The sequence below is a fragment of the Myxine glutinosa genome, chromosome 12 (assembly GCF_964187855.1).
Source record: "Myxine glutinosa chromosome 12, kmMyxGlut1.1, whole genome shotgun sequence".
NCBI lineage: Eukaryota > Metazoa > Chordata > Myxini > Myxiniformes > Myxinidae > Myxine > Myxine glutinosa.
In genome coordinates, this window is record NC_136272.1 from 6,955,881 (window position 1) to 6,973,725 (window position 17,845).

A 17,845-nucleotide genomic window follows, 5' to 3' on the forward strand; every position below is an offset into this window, starting at 1 on the left:
AGAGGTATCATTGATGGACATGCACACAAGTGTCTCCTGTGAAGAGGTATCATTGCTCGGCATGCACACAAATGTCTCCTGTGAAGAGGTATCACTGATGGACATGTACACGAGTGTCTCCTGTGAAGAGGTATCATTGCTGGACATGCACACAAATGTCTCCTGTGAAGAGGTATCATTGATGGACATGCACACAAGTGTCATGTGAAGAGGTATCACTGATGGACATACACACAAGTGTCTCCTGTGAAGAGGTATCACTGCTGGGCATGCACACAAATGTCTCCTGTGAAGAGGTATCACTGCTGGACATGCACACAAGTGTCTCCTGTGAAGAGGTATCACTGCTGGACATGCACACGAGTGTCTCCTGTGAAGAGGTATCACTGCTGGACATGCACACGAGTGTCTCCCGTGAAGAGGTATGACTGATGGACATACACACAAGTGTCTCCTGTGAAGAGGTATCACTGATGGACATACACACAAGTGTCTCCTGTGAAGAGGTATCACTGCTGGGCATGCACACAAATGTCTCCTGTGAAGAGGTATCACTGATGGACATGCACACAAGTGTCTCCTGTGAAGAGGTATCATTGCTCGGCATGCACACAAATGTCTCCTGTGAAGAGGTATCACTGATGGACATGTACACGAGTGTCTCCCGTGAAGAGGTATCACTGATGGACATGTACACGAGTGTCTCCTGTGAAGAGGTATCACTGATGGAGATGTACACGAGTGTCTCCTGTGAAGAGGTATCACTGATGGACATACACACAAGTGTCTCCTGTGAAGAGGCATCACTGATGGACATGTACACGAGTGTCTCCTGTGAAGAGGTATCACTGATGGACATGTACACGAGTGTCTCCTGTGAAGAGGTATCATTGATGGACATGCACACAAGTGTCTCCTGTGAAGAGGTATCACTGCTGGACATGCACACAAATGTCTCCTGTGAAGAGGTATCACTGATGGACATGTACACGAGTGTCTCCTGTGAAGAGGTATCACTGATGGACATGTACACGAGTGTCTCCTGTGAAGAGGTATCACTGATGGACATGCACACAAGTGTCTCCTGTGAAGAGGTATCACTGATGGACATGCACACAAGTGTCTCCTGTGAAGAGGTATCACTGATGGACATGTTCACGAGTGTCTCCTGTGAAGAGCAACGAGATCGGACTAAACATGATGGACTCACCTCACACCGAGCAGAAGTGTCGCCGTTCGCCTTGGACATTTGATGCGACGATCAAAAACAAATGATCCTTGTGTATATTTATCGATATTTCACGATGTGTCGTTCTGACGTCCTTACAAAGACCGAAGTGACGACGCACGATGATGAAAACCTGGCCGATCGAAAACAACACGAAAAAGGGATATTCGGATTTTTAAACCTTCATACAAAAGAAATTCTGAGGAAAATCCAGGGAAATAATATTATTATTGAGGAATAACAAAAGCAAATCTAAGCGAGCAAACCGGTATTTCGCGCTTCGGTCGCATTTTTACCTCAGTAAAAAAACATCGACTAAAAACGCATTCGCAGCAAGGCGAAGAAATATTTAAAAACGGAGGTAAAACAAAATGAATGCAAAGCGCAAAAACTTCGATTAAAAGCTAAAGATAAGACGTATCGTCCGAAGGCTTCACTGTCATTAGAGTCGGCGGACGACTGTCGACTGCGCCAAGCCGAATCAGCCAATCACATTCATCGATACTTACAACAATAAAAACGACGGCCCAATGAGCGCTGCGTTTCTTGAAATGCCTCGCAGTTGTTACCGGCGCTCTCGAGCTCGTCCGATTCGGCACAATTTCGGCCTCGCGATCGTTTTGTTGAAGAAGATTAATAAACTTACGGTTTTTAATTCGAACACAACTGAGGTGGCGCGGCCGTGCGATGACATTTACCTTATTGTTCGGTAAATCCCGCTTGGACAAAATGGAACCTTTTCTCCTGGGTTGTGGTGCTCCGTCTCTGTGAACCCAGACACCTGTGGCTGTGCCGATGAGGTTTGCACTTGCAGCAAGGTGAGTTTGTTATAATATCTAAACGACGATATGATGATATTGATACCTGTAGAACAGTTCCACCTGCTTTGACTTTTCACACCAATCACGATATCGATTCGTTTCGGTTATTTTATTCCTGTCCATGTGGGTTTTGTTTCCAACTTTTTGTACCTGAGTGGTTTGTTCTCCCAAAACGAAACTCCATGGCAGGAGAAGAAGAAGATGAGCGAACAAATACATAATCTAACCTAATACGTAATAGCTAAGGTGATCATAATTTGGGGATGGACCGAACACCTGTGAGGAAGAGCGCAGGGCAGACATGTCATTGATGTGTGGGGGATTGAGCAGGGCAGGCATGTCATTGATGTGAGAGGGATTGAGCAGGGCAGACATGTCATTGATGTAATTGTAAGAGGGATTGAGCAGGGCAGACATGTCATTGATGTGTGGGGGATTGAGCAGGGCAGACATGTCATTGATGTGAGAGGGATTGAGCAGGGCAGACATGTCATTGATGTAATTGTAAGAGGGATTGAGCAGGGCAGACATGTCATTGATGTAATTGTAAGAGGGATTGAGCAGGGCAGACATGTCATTGATGTGTGGGGGATTGAGCAGGGCAGACACGTCATTGATGTGAGAGGGATTGAGCAGGGCAGATATGTCATTGATGTAATTGTAAGAGGGATTGAGCAGGGCAGACATGTCATTGATGTGAGGGGGATTGAGCAGGGCAGACATGTCATTGATGTGTGGGGGATTGAGCAGGGCAGACATGTCATTGATGTGAGGGGGATTGAGCAGGGCAGACATGTCATTGATGTGTGGGGGATTGAGCAGGGCAGACATGTCATTGATGTGAGAGGGATTGAGCAGAGCAGACATGTCATTGATGTAAGAGGGATTGAGCAGGGCAGACATGTCATTGATGTAAGAGGAATTGAACAGAGCAGACATGTCATTGATGTGAGAGGGATTGAGCAGAGCAGACATGTCATTGATGTGAGAGGGATTGAGCAGAGCAGACATGTCATTGATGTGAGAGGGATTGAGCAGGGCAGGCATGTCATTGATGTAAGAGGAATTGAACAGAGCAGACATGTCATTGATGTAAGAGGAATTGAACAGAGCAGACATGTCATTGATGTGAGAGGGATTGAGCAGAGCAGACATGTCATTGATGTAAGAGGAATTGAACAGAGCAGACATGTCATTGATGTGAGAGGGATTGAACAGAGCAGACATGTCATTGATGTAAGAGGAATTGAACAGAGCAGACATGTCATTGATGTGAGAGGGATTGAGCAGGGCAGACATGTCATTGATGTAAGAGGGATTGAACAGAGTAGACATGTCATTGATGTAAGAGGAATTGAACAGAGCAGACATGTCATTGATGTGAGAGGGATTGAGCAGAGCAGACATGTCATTGATGTGAGAGGGATTGAGCAGGGCAGACATGTCATTGATGTGAGAGGGACTGAGCAGGGCAGACATGTCATTGATGTGAGAGAGAGATTGAGCAGGGCAGACATGTCATTGATGTGAGAGGGATTGAGCAGGGCAGACATGTCATTGATGTGAGAGGGATTGAGCAGGGCAGACATGTCATTGATGTGAGAGGGATTGAGCAGGGCAGACATGTCATTGATGTGAGAGGGATTGAGCAGGGCAGATATGTCATTGATGTGAGAGGAATTGAGCAGGGCAGACATGTCATTCATGTGAGAGGGATTGAGCAGGGCAGACATGTCATTCATGTGAGAGAGATTGAGCAGGGCAGACATGTCATTGATGTGAGAGGGATTGAGCAGGGCAGGCATGTCATTGATGTGAGAGGGATTGAGCAGGGCAGACACATCATTGATGTGAGAGGGATTGAGCAGAGCAGAGCAGACACATCATTGATGTGAGAGGGATTGAGCAGGGCAGACATGTCATTGATGTGAGAGGGATTGAGCAGGGCAGACACATCATTGATGTGAGAGGGATTGAGCAGGGCAGACACATCATTGATGTGAGAGGGATTGAGCAGAGCAGAGCAGAGCAGACATGTCATTGATGTGAGAGGGATTGAGCAGGGCAGATATGTCATTGATGTGAGAGGGATTGAGCAGGGCAGACATGTCATTGATGTGAGAGGGATTGAGCAGGGCAGACATGTCATTGATGTGAGAGGGATTGAGCAGGACAGGCATGTCATTGATGTGAGAGGGATTGAGCAGGGCAGATATGTCATTGATGTGAGAGGGATTGAGCAGGGCAGGCATGTCATTGATGTGAGAGGGATTGAGCAGGGCAGATATGTCATTGATGTGAGAGGGATTGAGCAGGGCAGACATGTCATTGATGTGAGAGGGATTGAGCAGGGCAGATATGTCATTGATGTGAGAGGGATTGAGCAGGGCAGACATGTCATTGATGTGAGAGGGATTGAGCAGGGCAGACATATCATTGATGTGAGAGGGATTGAGCAGAGCAGATATGTCATTGATGTGAGAGGGATTGAGCAGGGCAGACATGTCATTGATGTGAGAGGGATTGAGCAGGGCAGACATATCATTGATGTGTGGGGGATTGAGCAGGGCAGATATGTCATTGATGTGAGAGGGATTGAGCAGGGCAGACATGTCATTGATGTGAGAGGGATTGAGCAGGGCAGACATATCATTGATGTGAGAGGGATTGAGCAGGGCAGACATATCATTGATGTGAGAGGGACTGAGCAGGACAGATATGTCATTGATGTGAGAGGGATTGAGCAGGGCAGACATGTCATTGATGTGTGGGGGATTGAGCAGGGCAGACATGTCATTGATGTGTGGGGGATTGAGCAGGGCAGACATGTCATTGATGTGTGGGGGATTGAGCAGGGCAGACATGTCATTGATGTGTGGAGGATTGAGCAGTTTTTCCCATCCAGCATCCCAGTTTGGGGGGGGGGGGGGGGGGAGAGTGAGCAGGGGTCGTACAAGTGACCATATTCTACTGCCAATCTCTGATACCAATTTCCTTCTTTCCTTCATCTGTCCATTCATTCTCTTTCATTAGATATCCTCGCAACCTCATTTCTCTCCCCAAACAACAAAGCAATCCATGTTTCTCTCATCTTATTGACTTCTCTGCTGAAGCCAATTGCTGCACTTTGAACAGACTATTGCACCACTTCACCAATTGGAATATTTTATGAGGCAGCAGCAGAAAAATCACAATTTGAGCACAGACTGCCCTTATTTACTGAAATAATTGGGCTGCATGCAAGTTGTGGGCTTGCTTCTCCTGCTTTGTCTGAATTACACAGCCATCTGTGCAGCTCGTTGCTTTCTTGATCTATTTTGTGTTGCCATGGCATCTTTTTCAGGACCCGATGATATCATGTGGCATGCCTCAGATCCTTCCCCACCGTTGCTGTCTACGGTGGTTTAGTCGACGGACCATGAGGTTGGGTGTTGGAACTTTCTGTCGGTCGAACCTCCATGGAAAACCACGGCGCGTTGTGATCACGGGACTCGGAGCAATCTCGCCACTCGGAGTCGGCGCCGAATATGCATGGTATCGTTTGCTGCGTGGGGAAACGGGCTACAAGGCGTTGAATGGAGAATCATTTTCTGGCCTGCATTGCCGCGTGGCCGCGTTAGTTCCAAGAGGTGATGGCCCCGGTTTATTTGACGAGCGCGCGGCAATAAGCACCGGAGAGGCCCGAGCCACGTCTCGTGCCGCGGCGATGGCACTCGGCGCGGCAGATTTGGCTTTAACTGATGCTGGCTGGACTCCAGAAACTGATGCAGAACGTTGCATGACAGGTGGGCGGTTCCACGGTGTTGGGCTTGCATTATGGACACTTTAAAGATATGAGCACTCTTAAAATCGTGGAGGAAAATAATATTGTGTTTGCATTATGTCAGATGTACTTGTATTGGTACTGCACATCCGAAATTGGTGAGTGTAAATGTCAAAATATAACTTTTAATTGAATTTCCTTCTTTATCCATTTTATCCACCCCATGCATGCGTATTTTGCGTCCTCTTTTTGTCCGTTGCATCCTGATACGTTCACTGCACTAGCTCTTCCACAAGCCTAAACTATATATACAAAAAAGGAAAAAGCAATTCAGACTCGCATTCAGAGATGCCTACACAGCCCCATTGATCCATCCCTCCCACAATCTCATAACTGACGTCCTAGCAATAGTTATTTCATCGACGGCGAGAGAATAAGGAGGGTGTGGGCAAACTTTTCAATGGCAATTTTTTAATTTTTTTGTATACAACGGCGAAGCTCATATGAGAGCAACACTTAAAACACAGACAAAAACAGGAAACACATAAAACATATAATAAACGGAGCGGAAGACGAGAGGAGGAGAGAGAGGGAAGCACCACAACAGTAGAGAACTGGGACAGTGGCACATCTGTGGAAGGTAGAAGGCTGGAGGTGTGGGGGGGTACAAGGTAGAAAAACAGATGGACACTACCAGGACTTTCAGGAAAAAAAACGGAATTTGAAAAAGTTTGATTTGGGGTGTTTTAACAGGGGTAGAAAAGATCAAGGTTTTGGATGGGGGAAGATAAGACATGGTGGTGAACAGCTGTTTTGAAGACCTGGAGGGAGGAGTCGGATTGAAGAGAGTGAGTGAGTTTGTTCCAGAGGTGGGAGAAAAGAGGAAAGAATGAGTGAAGGTGAGCAGAGAGTCTTGATTTTGGCAGTTTCACCAGAAGAGGGTTGCTGGCAGATCTTGTGCGACCTGTCGGAATATTTGGGGGCAGAGCAGCAAGAATTGCACTTCGCACTGGCGATGAGGTGCCACGTCATCTTGGAGGAAAGTCACGTCATCTTGCATCAATTATGGTTCCTGTTTATGCAGGGCTGGGCACATTTACTTTCCCGGGGGTACTGTCGCTGTTTGATCCTGATACACAGGATGATCAATCACAAGGTGGGAGAAGAGCACGATGTGCATCCCCTTCGCTACTTCCTGGCTGCGATGAGTGATTTTTATTTATTTTTCTTGGTGACTGTGGTGCCACCATTCAGCACTTTGCTTCTTCAACTGTGGATCAAGTTAATGCAGGAATGCTTCATCCACTGTTGGAATTCACTCCAGAAATTTCGCCCTTGCCTTGCCAACTCTGCAGATGAGTCGTGCATGTCAAAATGCATCTGGTCATCACTAAGGACATGAGCAACCAATTTCTTACAAATTATCTTGTTTTTTTACCCTGTGAATACGAAGCAAAAAGTGGGGTTAAGCAATTGGTTCACTTTGTCTGTCTCTGTGCCCAGTGGCGTAGTGATGGGGGCGAGGGCGGAGGGGGCGACCGCACCAGGTGCGGTGCGCAGTGGATGAGGTGCCAAATGACACCCTCAAAGATAACGTTTTATGCTCCATTTGGTTGTATTGTATATAAATTATAATACAACAAACTCGTGAGATCACGAGAAGCAACTTTCAGAACCACGTTTTACAGTTTAAACTCCGTGCTACGTGTCAATGACTGATGACTCTACTCTCTGTCGCTCCATTCCTCATCCCTCAGATCGGCAGTCTGCAGCCTCCTCACTCTCTGCAGACCTGGACAAGATCAGACTGGTCAAACAAGTGGAACATGTCTTTCAATCCTGACAAATCTCACACTCTTACGATGTCTCTCCGAAAAGACCGACTGGACAACCCTCCCATCCTTTTTTGAATAATCCTCTCCAAGAATTTCTGTCACTCAAGCTTTTGGGTCTCACTATCTGCCATGATCTTTCCGGTGAAAACCACATTTCCAAGCTGGCCTGCAAAGCCAGTCACTGACTGGGCATCCTGCGTCGTGTGAAATCCTTCCCTGGCACACCTGAGCTCCTCACCACATACAAGGCTTTCATCCACAGCTCAATGGAATACTGCTCTCCCCTCTGGGCTGGTGCTCCTGCCTCACACCTAGCTCGTCTTCACGCTGTTGAAACCAAAGCGTTCAGAATCATTGGAATCTCCCGCGATGAAGCTAACTCCAAGGGCCTTTCACTCACTCACCGCAGGCAAGTTGGTGGTCTTTCCGTCTTCTACCGACTCCTCTCTGGCCTTGCCCCCCTAGCTCGCTCTGGGCTCTGTCCCGCAAATATTCCTACAGTTCGCACAAGATCTGCCTGCAACCCTCTTATGGTTAAACTGCCAAAATCAAGACTCTGCTCACCTTCACTCATTCATTCCTCTTTTCTCCCGCCTCTGGAACAAACTCCCTCACTCTCTTCAATCCCACTCCCCCCTCCAGGTCTTTAAAACAGCTGTTCACCACCATCGCTTATCTTCCCCCTTACAAAACCTTGATCTTTTCTACGCCCGCTAATTTCACCCCAATTCCATTTTTTGAAATACCAACTTCTGTCCTGGAAGTCCTTGGTGTCCTTGTGTTTTATACTTCTCCCACCCCCCCCCCCCTCCCCCCCTTCCCACGCCTCCTCCCCCCAAGCACTCTCCCTCCCACACATCTCCCTGCTCTCAAATGTTGTGTTTGTGTGCCTCTCGTTCTCTCCCCATCTTGTCTTCCGCTCCCTCTTTTTATATATTTTGTTTGTCTGGTTGATTTGTTTGTGAAAATGTTAGCTCTTTCACGAGCCTCGATTCAGTATACAAAAAAAAAGAAGAAAAAAAAGTGTCATGTCGATGTTTACAAACTCCTTACATCCGGATTCACTTTTTTCCCCAATTACTATTTATATCACCTGCACAGATATCCGCGAAGTTAGCAACCTTTACCCTTTACCTGATTCAAAGTTAGGGTTGTACCATTACAAAAATGGGGGGTGTTTTGGATTTCTTTGTTCAAAAGGCGAATGCGAATGCATAAATAGGGTAAATTATGGACTATGGTAATCCGATAATGGTTTGAATAGGGTAAAGGTTTGCATCGGGTAAAGGCTTGAATAGGGTAAAGGTTTGCATCGGGTAAAGGCTTGAATAGGGTAAAGGTTTGCATCGGGTAAAGGCTTGAATAGGGTAAAGGTTTGCATCGGGTAAAGGCTTGAATAGGGTAAAGGTTTGCATCGGGTAAAGGCTTGAATAGGGTAAAGGTTTGCATCGGGTAAAGGCTTGAATAGGGTAAAGGTTTGCATCGGGTAAAGGTTTGCATCGGGTAAAGGTTTGCATCGGGTAAAGGTTTGCATCGGGTAAAGGTTTGCATCGGGTAAAGGTTTGAATAGTGTAAAATTTTGATGAGTGTAAAGGTTTGAATAGGGTAAAGGCTAGTAGTTAAATCTGGTAGTTAATTCGCCCTATCATCTCAGGAGATCATATGTATTCTCATTTTGAGCAGGTTCCAGGGCTTTGCTGCTGAGCCCGCTGGGGAAGCTGCAGCTTTTTCCCTTGGCCCCTCCATAGGAATTTCCGACTGTCGTTGCCGGCAGGGGGCGCCCCACCACTTGTTAAAAACAGGATCTGAGGTTCGAAGTGGAGCTGCCGCATACACATGGACATGCAGACAAATACACAAGGCACACTGTAGGACTGTTAGACAAGACAAACACAGTTACTGACTTTAGAGGACGTGCCATCACTTTTCAAGGCACTCGGTACCAGAAACGTCACAAAAATAGCGTCACCTTTCTCACGTCACCTTTCTCACGTCACCTTTCTCACGTCACCTTTCTCACGTCACCTTTCTCACGTCACCTTTCTCACGTCACCTTTCTCACGTCACCTTTCTCACGTCACCTTTCTCACGTCACCTTTCTCACGTCACCTTTCTCACGTCACCTTTCTCACGTCACCTTTCTCACGTCACCTTTCTCACGTCACCTTTCTCACGTCACCTTTCTCACGTCACCTTTCTCACGTCACCTTTCTCACGTCACCTTTCTCACGTCACCTTTCTCACGTCACCTTTCTCACGTCACCTTCGTCACACAGCAAGGCATTTCCCAAGGAGGAAGTTCCTCATCCCCATGGATGCCAACCTTTGGAGATCCTTTATGCTCTTCCCCCTTAAATAGTGAGCGTTTAGCAAGAGAAAGCACCGTGTACCGTCTTTAGTGTTTGGTGCTGCTCGCCCAGGATTTGAACCGTCGATGTTCCAGACTCGGACAACGGATGTTCTACGCATCGCCCCACCGAGTCGGGTAAATAAGAGAACAATTCGCTGGTATTGTGCCTCAGTCCATTGATCAGGTGTAAGCGGAAGCTGCGTCTGTACGTAACTGCCACCTCCTGAGGAACGTTGCTCTTCCTCCTCAGCATAAATGACATTTGAAAGGCTGTGGACAGTTGAGCAAACTTGTACACCAATTGTTTTTAAAGGCTTGTACATGTCAGCTCTCGTATCTAGACGAGGCATATTCCTTTACTGGACATGCATGTATGAAAATAAACAGTCGTGTATTAATTTGTTGATTTTGAAACTTTGATAGCATGCTCTTCCAACGTGTGGAATTTTTCAGGTGTGGCAATTGGGACAGGTATGGTCGACCTCGAGGAGATTGTGGAAGCTGGCATTACGCTTCGAACCAAGGGACATCGCAGGTGAGTCTAGGATTATTATTTCTCTTCTTTATCAATAACTACATATGGTTGTTACAGCAGTTGCAATAGATGAATAAAGATTTTCTGGGAGTGGAGAGGTGAGAGAGGTGAGAGAGGTGAGAGAGGTGAGAGAGGTGAGAGAGGGGAGAGAGGGGAGAGAGGGGAGAGAGGGGAGAGAGGGGAGAGAGGGGAGAGAGGGGAGAGAGGGGAGAGAGGGGAGAGAGGGGAGAGAGGGGAGAGAGGGGAGAGAGGGGAGAGAGGGTTAATTTATTATTTTGTATTGTTGTTGGATTTTTGGTGCGACTTTTGCTTCTGAGCATCGCAACACCATTCTTTGTTTGCTTCAGGGTCAGTCCGTTCTTTATCCCTCGCATCTTGGCCAATATGCCAGCTGGACTGGTGAGCGTGCGCTATGGGCTGAAAGGCCCAAACCACGCGGCGGCGACCGCTTGCGCCAGCAGCTCCCACGCGCTCGGCGACGCGGCGCGTCTCATTCGTTGGGGCGACGCCGACGCCATGCTCGCGGGTGGCACCGAGGCCTCCGTGTCGCCTCTCGGGATGGCCGGGTTCGAGCGCGCCCGCGCGCTCAGCGCCGTCGGCCTGGCACGGCCGTTTCACGCCGAGCGTGACGGCTTTATAATGGGCGAGGGCGCGGCCGTGTTGCTGCTGGAAGAGCTGGAGCGTGCTCGGCGCCGCGGTGCTCGCGTCTATGCCGAGATCCTGGGCTACGGTCTCTCGGGTGACGCCTGCCACATCACCGCACCGAGTCCAGATGGCGACGGTGCCTATCGGTAACTATTTTAGTGAATGACACGTGTTGCCGTGGAAGACGGCCTTTGCAATCACTTGTCTGTCTGTCCAGGCCATAACTTTATTACCATTTGAGCTTTTGTCATCAAATTTTCAACAAACCTTCCTGATTAGAACATGCAAAACACTGATTAGTAAAACTAACTTTTTTTTTAAACTCTTGTTTGTCAGGTTTAGTTTGAGTACAAAGTGGATCCTGACGGGCCTTGCATCTTGGGATGCTTTCCAGTTACCCTCCCCAGAGGAGCGGCCATTGCATTTGTTTGTGCTTATCTGTCCGTTTGTCCGCACATCATTTGACAACGTAAACTACAATTTTTGCACGTTATCTTTTTTTCAACCGAGTATCTCTATAAATGATGTACAATTAGAATGAGTACGTCTATAAAATACATACTTTAAAAGCACACAAAAGTCTGGGTGCGGGTATGCAATCATCGATTGCTCGTTCTAGACCAAAATCAAAACCAAAATCTCATGGGCTTGTTCTCGTCACCTCTCCAAGTCATCCATTTTGTGCATGCGCTGTGCATGTGTTTTCGGTGACTCCGTTCAGCTCACCTGGCACTTTTAACCTGCCGTTGCTCACGTGAAATCTGTGATTCAAATCGTCTTTTAAACATAATTTTCGGCATTTTTAATACGTGGTCTAGGCGCGTGGAAGAGCTCGGACACAGAACAGTTCAGGACACAATATAACAAAGGGAACAGCAGGACAAAGGGGAAACACCAATATCAGGGTGGAGGGAGAAGCGAGATGGAGACGGCCAAACAAGGGATGCAGGTCATGGATGGGGTAGGGCCATAGGGGAGAACGCAAGTGGTGGACAAGATGGATACATCCGCAAAGTTTTGGGAGGAGTTGTGGTGGTTTAACGGGTGTAGAAAAGATCATGGGTTTGAATGGGGGACGACCTGAGATGGTGATGAACAGTTGCCTTGAAGACCAGGGGGGGGGGGGGGGGGGAGGAAGAAGAAAGAGATCTAGAGTGGAAATTTCAGAATGGTTACCCCTAATTGTTCTGTTCCTGAATGCAAATCGGACCGACAGAAATCTAAGGATACGAGAAATATCTACCACGTTATGGTTTTGGTGGTGTTATCTGCCCACCACCTCATTGGTCCTTACCTTTTTGATGCGTCGGTCAATCTGCATGAATTGGAGAATTACCTCACCTTAATTTGAACGACCTGGATTAGCCAATGAGATTTCTTTCCAGCAGGATGGGACACCTGCTCATCATGCATGTGTGGGACGAAATTACCGAAATCGCATTTTTCCCAACCGTTGGATTGGCAGGTCTTCACCAACATGTGTGTGCCTGACGTGCAGTCCTGACCTGACCACTTGCGACAATGCTCTGTGGGGGGTACGCCGAAGCTAAGGTTGCACAACATCTCATGGCATCTGTTAATGAACTGAAACAACGCATTCAGGAAGCATTTAGCACCATAACACATGGTATTTTGCATCTGTTTTCACACGACACGTAGAGAAAAATTATCTTGTGCCGTGACAACAGTGAACATCATACGGATGCACTCGATGTCTGAGGAGGTATTGTAATAGTTGTTACTGTAATGTGTTATTACTCCTGGGATTTATGGTTCACCCTGTAGAATTTGTTTAGAATGAATGAATGAATGAATGATCGTTTTTTTTAAGGCCATTTTTCCCCGCTAGAGCGGGGGTTAGCATTGCGGGCCCCATGACAATCATGGTTCCCTGTTTGAGGCAATGTTTTTTTATGGCCGGATGCCCTTCCTGACGCCAACCCTTGGTCACGCTCTTACGATGCGCAGAGATACGGTGTACCTATTCTAAACCGGGGTACACACCGGGATCATTCTGGTTTAGATTCTGGTCTGATAAATGGAACATGTCCTTTAATCCTAGAAAACCCACTGGCTTACCATGTAACCGAGTAAGGATCGTTAAACTAACCCAGCTGTCTCCATGGTCGGCCTCTATATATATATATATATATATATATATATATATATATATATTAACCACCTTTAGAGGCCATTTTTCCCCGCAAAGCGGGGGTTGGCCTTTTTCGGGAACCGTGGTTGTTGTTGTTTTTTTGGTCCCCTTTTTAAAGCAATGTTTTACGGCCGGATGCCCTTCCTGCCGCCAACCCTTTTTGCCGCCTTTAACGACAAACAGGGAATTACCAGTGAACTGGTACTCAATTAGCCGACCTCGGAAGGATGACAGGCTGTCAACCCCCCTGGCGTTAATTCAGCGATCGACCGGGATTCGAACCCAGGATCCAAGGATCCTAAGCCGGCACCCTAGCCGCTAGCCCAACACCAGTGTCTGGAAGATGTTAAATCTCTTGAACTCATCAGCCTCACCCTCAGTCATGACCTCTCCTGGGTAACCACGTAGTAAAGCTGGCCTCCAAAGCCATCCACAGACTGCACATCCTTATTTGATCCGAGTCTTTCCTTGAAAATCAGTGTTAATGACAGTATACCAGACCTTTGTCCGTAGCTCAATGGAGTGCTGTGCTCCCCTATGGGGTGGTGCCCCAGCATCACACCTGTCTCTCTTAGATTCCATGGAATTGAAAGCTCTAAAAATCATTGGAATCTTGCATGATGAGGCCGAAGCACACGGTCTGTTGCTATCACATTGCAGGCAGGTCGGCCCTCCTCTCTTTTTAATCTCCTCTTCTCCGAAATTGCTGCCTGTGCTCTGTATTCCGACCCTCCCATCAACTCCAGGATGCACGTGCTCTTTGAGTAACCCCTCCTGGTTAAACTTTCAAAATCCAGGCTGATTGTACACCTCAACTCCTTTATTCTTTGTTTCTTCAGTCTATGGACAACCACCTTCCATTCTTACTTTCCCTCTTCCCTCCTGCTCTTCAAGAAGGCAGTGCACCACCACCTTGTCATCCCCATCCCGACCCATCTATCTCTGTCTCTCCATTTCCTGTCCGTTGCTCCCCTTACTGGTTGTGCCTAATTATTGTCCCGCTACCTCAGTTAATTTTACATCGATCTTCCATGAGTCTTACTCTTGTCGAAGGGGAAAAATGTGATCCATAGTAAGTGGAAGCATCTCATTCCCTATATGTTGGACACACTTTTGGACACATACTTTAATATGTGAGCAAGTGTTAACTTTTATTACAACACCTCGAAGAAATAATGCTTTGGTAGCAACATCAACTAAGGTTTTGAGTTTGTCTTTTTTTCTTTTTTTTTTTACAAATCCGAAGGTGGAATTTTCACGACCCATCGATTTGTAAAATAAAAATTTGAATGTGGTCACTTCAGGCCAAGAAAGAGAAGGTTACTTCAGCTGTTATAATTGGCCCATTGCACTGCAAGCTGAGAGTGAGAGTGAGAGTGAGAGTGAGTGTGTGTCACTAAGTCATGGAATAAGCATCAATCTGTTTTTTTTAACTTGGAATAACTGCGTTGCCGATCTGTTATCTATTTTACCTGTATTTTCTTTAATATTTGATGTTTTTTGGATTCCGCCTGTTGCCTCCATCAGAATAAATTGTTTTGGAAAGCGACAACACCAGATTATTGGCACCTAAATGAAAATGGTAACCACGAGCGCAAGCTCGATTTGCATCCACGCCCAAAGCTGTTCTGCGGAGTTCAACTCTGTTATGCTATTCACGACCAGGTCCAATTCCTTTCGGACCCGACTTGGTCGCTTTGCAATACAATCGGTTTAAGTGAACCCTGTGTGTGTGTGTTGGGACAGGTGTATGGCAGCGGCCCTACGAGATGCGGATATGCCAGCCAGCGCTGTGGGCTACGTGAATGCACACGCGACGGGCACACCCCTGGGCGATGCTGCAGAGAATTGTGCCATCGAGCGTCTCTTCGGCCCGCACGCTCCTCGCATGGCCATCTCGTCCACAAAAGGGGCCACCGGACACCTTCTCGGTGCAGCGGGAGCCCTTGAGATTTTATTCACGGCTCTCGCGTGTGTTCATGGAATCGTACCTCCAACAGCAAACCTGGATCGAGTCGATCCGGCTTTCCGACTGAATTACGTACCGTTACAATCGCAGGACTGGCCCGGGAAGGTCAGTAAGCGAGTGGCACTCTCAAACTCGTTCGGCTTTGGTGGAACCAATGCCTCACTGTGTCTCGCATCCGTGGATTTCTGAACTCCAAGGGAGTTACTCTTCTATTCCTATGGAACATTTCAGAGATTGGCAGCATTCTGTTTTAAATCCCTGCAAAGTAATAAATAATTATATAATCGTTGTGAGGAGGTTGGTGGTGGTGGGGCCCATTTCAGCCATTAAGGCCAAGGGTCTGATCCACAGGAACGACTCATCACTTTAACTCGTTATTTCACAGAAAACATTCACTCCATGGATGAAAATTACTCCACAATGTATATTTAATAAACTCGATGACAAGATTACGAGCACGTATGTGGCTTTCTTTGAACCTTGCATCACAGGTACGAGTGAGCCGATTATATCATTTGCAATTTAATTCGGTTTACCTGTTGCTGTCGTACATATCACTGACCTCGGTCACGAAGACCGTTTTGATGGCCAGAGAGGATTTTGCTTGTTGGTAATCGTTCAAATTACTGGTGTCCAGGTTACTTTAATCAGAGTTCACCTGTACAGCTGGGGTACCATATCTGCTTCCAATTGTTAGCAGCATCTACCATTTTTTTTTTCGCTTTGTCTCAGCAGTTTTGAAATACTCTGAAATAGTCATGCAAGGGCACAATTTCTAACAATATACAGTTTAGCCTTTGCGTGGCTCCATAAATTATCATCGATTGCTAATTTGCCACTATATATTACAAGTACGACCCTCGCGCTACTAAGTGGTATCCAGTTTTGCTGGAGTACCAGGAGTGAGGTGAGAAGGTATCTTCAAATCCAGATGTCGAAGAGTGCGAAGAAAGAGTGGGGGTACGGGAGCACTGACGGAGAGCAAACCTCCATCAGGGCCGAGACCGGGCAAGGTGAGAGTCAAGGCGTGCAGGTGAAAAGGTAACCGTCGCCCGGTTATCCATTTATTCCTGCTGCGCTTCCTGTCTCTCAGTAGAAGACCCAAAGTTTTCAGGAGTGTTGGTGGAACTTTCTGTGGTTTGAGCCCAGTGAGTGAGTTTCTGGGGGTGCTGTACTTATGATCCCCAAGCACTGGTGTTTTGAGGCCATAAGCGAGATGTGCCCTCAGCTGGTGTTTGACGCCGGTCTTCGGACGCAGGGCCAACAAGGCCGCGTGTTTAGAGCTGCACAACACCTCGTAGTGGGTCACAGCCCGTTTGGCGTTTGGTGAAAGTCGACCTTTAATGAGAACCGCACGATGAATGTCGATATGAAAAGGTACCGCTGGCTCCATCCTCTGGCCCTGTCTTTTCCCGAGCAAGGTTTTAACCTGCAATGGCAGGTCAATGACGCCTCGTGAGTTTGCTGGAACTCCGAGCGTCACAGCAAGGTACAGGTGTGACACCTGGCGGGAACGCCACGCCTCTCCGATCCGAGATCGTACTTCACCCCGCGCTAACAAAAGTGCACCTGTAGTGTCACGGTCAAGCCGGTGGCAAGGCAGGTACACCTTGTCGAGCATGCTTCGTGGTGGTTCTGCCACCTTGGAGTTGGAGGTGAGTACCATTTTGGTCTTGCACTGCGGTCTCCGTGGTATCAACCCCATCATGATCTGTAACCTGGAGAGCGCCGACGAGATGGAGTTTTGCGCGCCCTCTGGGTCACTGTAAACAGGTAGCCCGTACGGTTTGTTCATCACCATCACATCATCTTGGTGATATATGATACTTTCCTTGAGTACCTTCGTGACTGTGTTCAGGTGACAACCACGGAACCAAGTCGTCTGTCGGAGAAACTTTTGTGCAAGTTCACGAGCAGGATCGAAACGTTGCTCCTCCTTTTGCTTCCCATTCTCCTTCTGCGCAACATCCTTCTTCATTTTTTGAAGTAGGTCGTGAGCCGACATCTGTGCACTCCGTCCGCCGCCGGAGGACATTCGGGCGATCGGGGAACGAAATAAGGGGACCATGAAATATCCCGTGGCGGGAGAAGCCATGCCGGAAAGGACTCGCCGGAATAAGCACAGAATACACGTGTGAGCGACCGTCCACTCGGCAGAGGTGTACAAGGTGTGCGCGAACAGCTCGACCGTCCAATCAGCAGAGAGGAGCACGAGGTGCGCGCCGCGCGCGTGCTTTCACCTTTCACCCCCAGCATTCAGCGATCCCCATTTTACACCTTTCATTGTGTTGCGTTGGAATTATTATTATTACGTCATATATAAAAACCACAGACAACACGGGAGTAATTTATATGGAATAAACCATCAGGAAATTGCTAAAGATGCCACCCGCCCGCCACACCAAAGCAATCTCTCCATTTTAATATTTAAAAAATAATCCCCATTATAAATGTGATGCTGCTCGTCCTCGGTATGGTGGTTTTATAATTTCAAACTTTTATGTTTTTATGTCAAGCATACACCTCAAAATTAATATAAAATTACCT

The 17,845-nt window shown here is 47.3% G+C and overlaps 3 protein-coding genes across 3 annotated transcripts in view; 1 reads left to right on the plus strand and 2 right to left on the minus strand.

Annotated features, from left to right (window-relative positions):
• Nucleotides 1-1,714, minus strand: part of LOC137415052 (DNA topoisomerase 2-beta) — a 287,321-nt gene extending 285,607 nt beyond the window's left edge. Inside the window, exons 1-2 of the mRNA XM_068100610.2 lie at nucleotides 1,525-1,714; nucleotides 1,211-1,361 (exon numbers count right to left, since the gene is read on the minus strand). Coding sequence (XP_067956711.2) covers nucleotides 1,211-1,249 — 39 coding nt within the window. The 5' untranslated portion in view covers nucleotides 1,250-1,361; nucleotides 1,525-1,714. The remainder of the gene's footprint in view (nucleotides 1-1,210; nucleotides 1,362-1,524) is intronic.
• Nucleotides 1,715-1,752: 38 nt separating this feature from the next.
• On the plus strand, nucleotides 1,753-15,750 carry OXSM (3-oxoacyl-ACP synthase, mitochondrial). The gene is made up of 5 exons (XM_068100607.2): nucleotides 1,753-2,046; nucleotides 5,393-5,834; nucleotides 10,451-10,532; nucleotides 10,880-11,323; nucleotides 15,076-15,750. Exons 2-5 carry the CDS (start codon nucleotides 5,399-5,401, stop codon nucleotides 15,485-15,487), a joined length of 1,374 nt encoding a protein of 457 aa, XP_067956708.2. The 5' UTR covers nucleotides 1,753-2,046; nucleotides 5,393-5,398; the 3' UTR covers nucleotides 15,488-15,750.
• LOC137415050 (pseudouridylate synthase RPUSD4, mitochondrial) lies at nucleotides 15,709-17,532 on the minus strand. The gene has a single exon (XM_068100608.2). The coding sequence runs from the start codon at nucleotides 17,391-17,393 to the stop codon at nucleotides 16,167-16,169; it is 1,227 nt and encodes a 408-aa protein (XP_067956709.2). The 5' UTR covers nucleotides 17,394-17,532; the 3' UTR covers nucleotides 15,709-16,166.
• Between the last annotated feature and the right edge of the window lie 313 nt (nucleotides 17,533-17,845).

What these genes read in the sequence shown, in the direction of transcription:
- OXSM (XM_068100607.2), top strand. Translation starts at nt 5,399, where the DNA reads ATGATATCATGTGGCATGCCTCAGATCCTTCCCCACCGTTGCTGTCTA. An exon ending in TGCAGAACGTTGCATGACAG is followed by an intron (nt 5,835 to 10,450) that starts GTGGGCGGTTCC and finishes GGAATTTTTCAG; the next exon opens with GTGTGGCAATTGGGACAGGT. An exon ending in GATGGCGACGGTGCCTATCG is followed by an intron (nt 11,324 to 15,075) that starts GTAACTATTTTA and finishes GTGTTGGGACAG; the next exon opens with GTGTATGGCAGCGGCCCTAC.
- LOC137415050 (XM_068100608.2), bottom strand. Translation starts at nt 17,393, where the DNA reads ATGGCTTCTCCCGCCACGGGATATTTCATGGTCCCCTTATTTCGTTCC.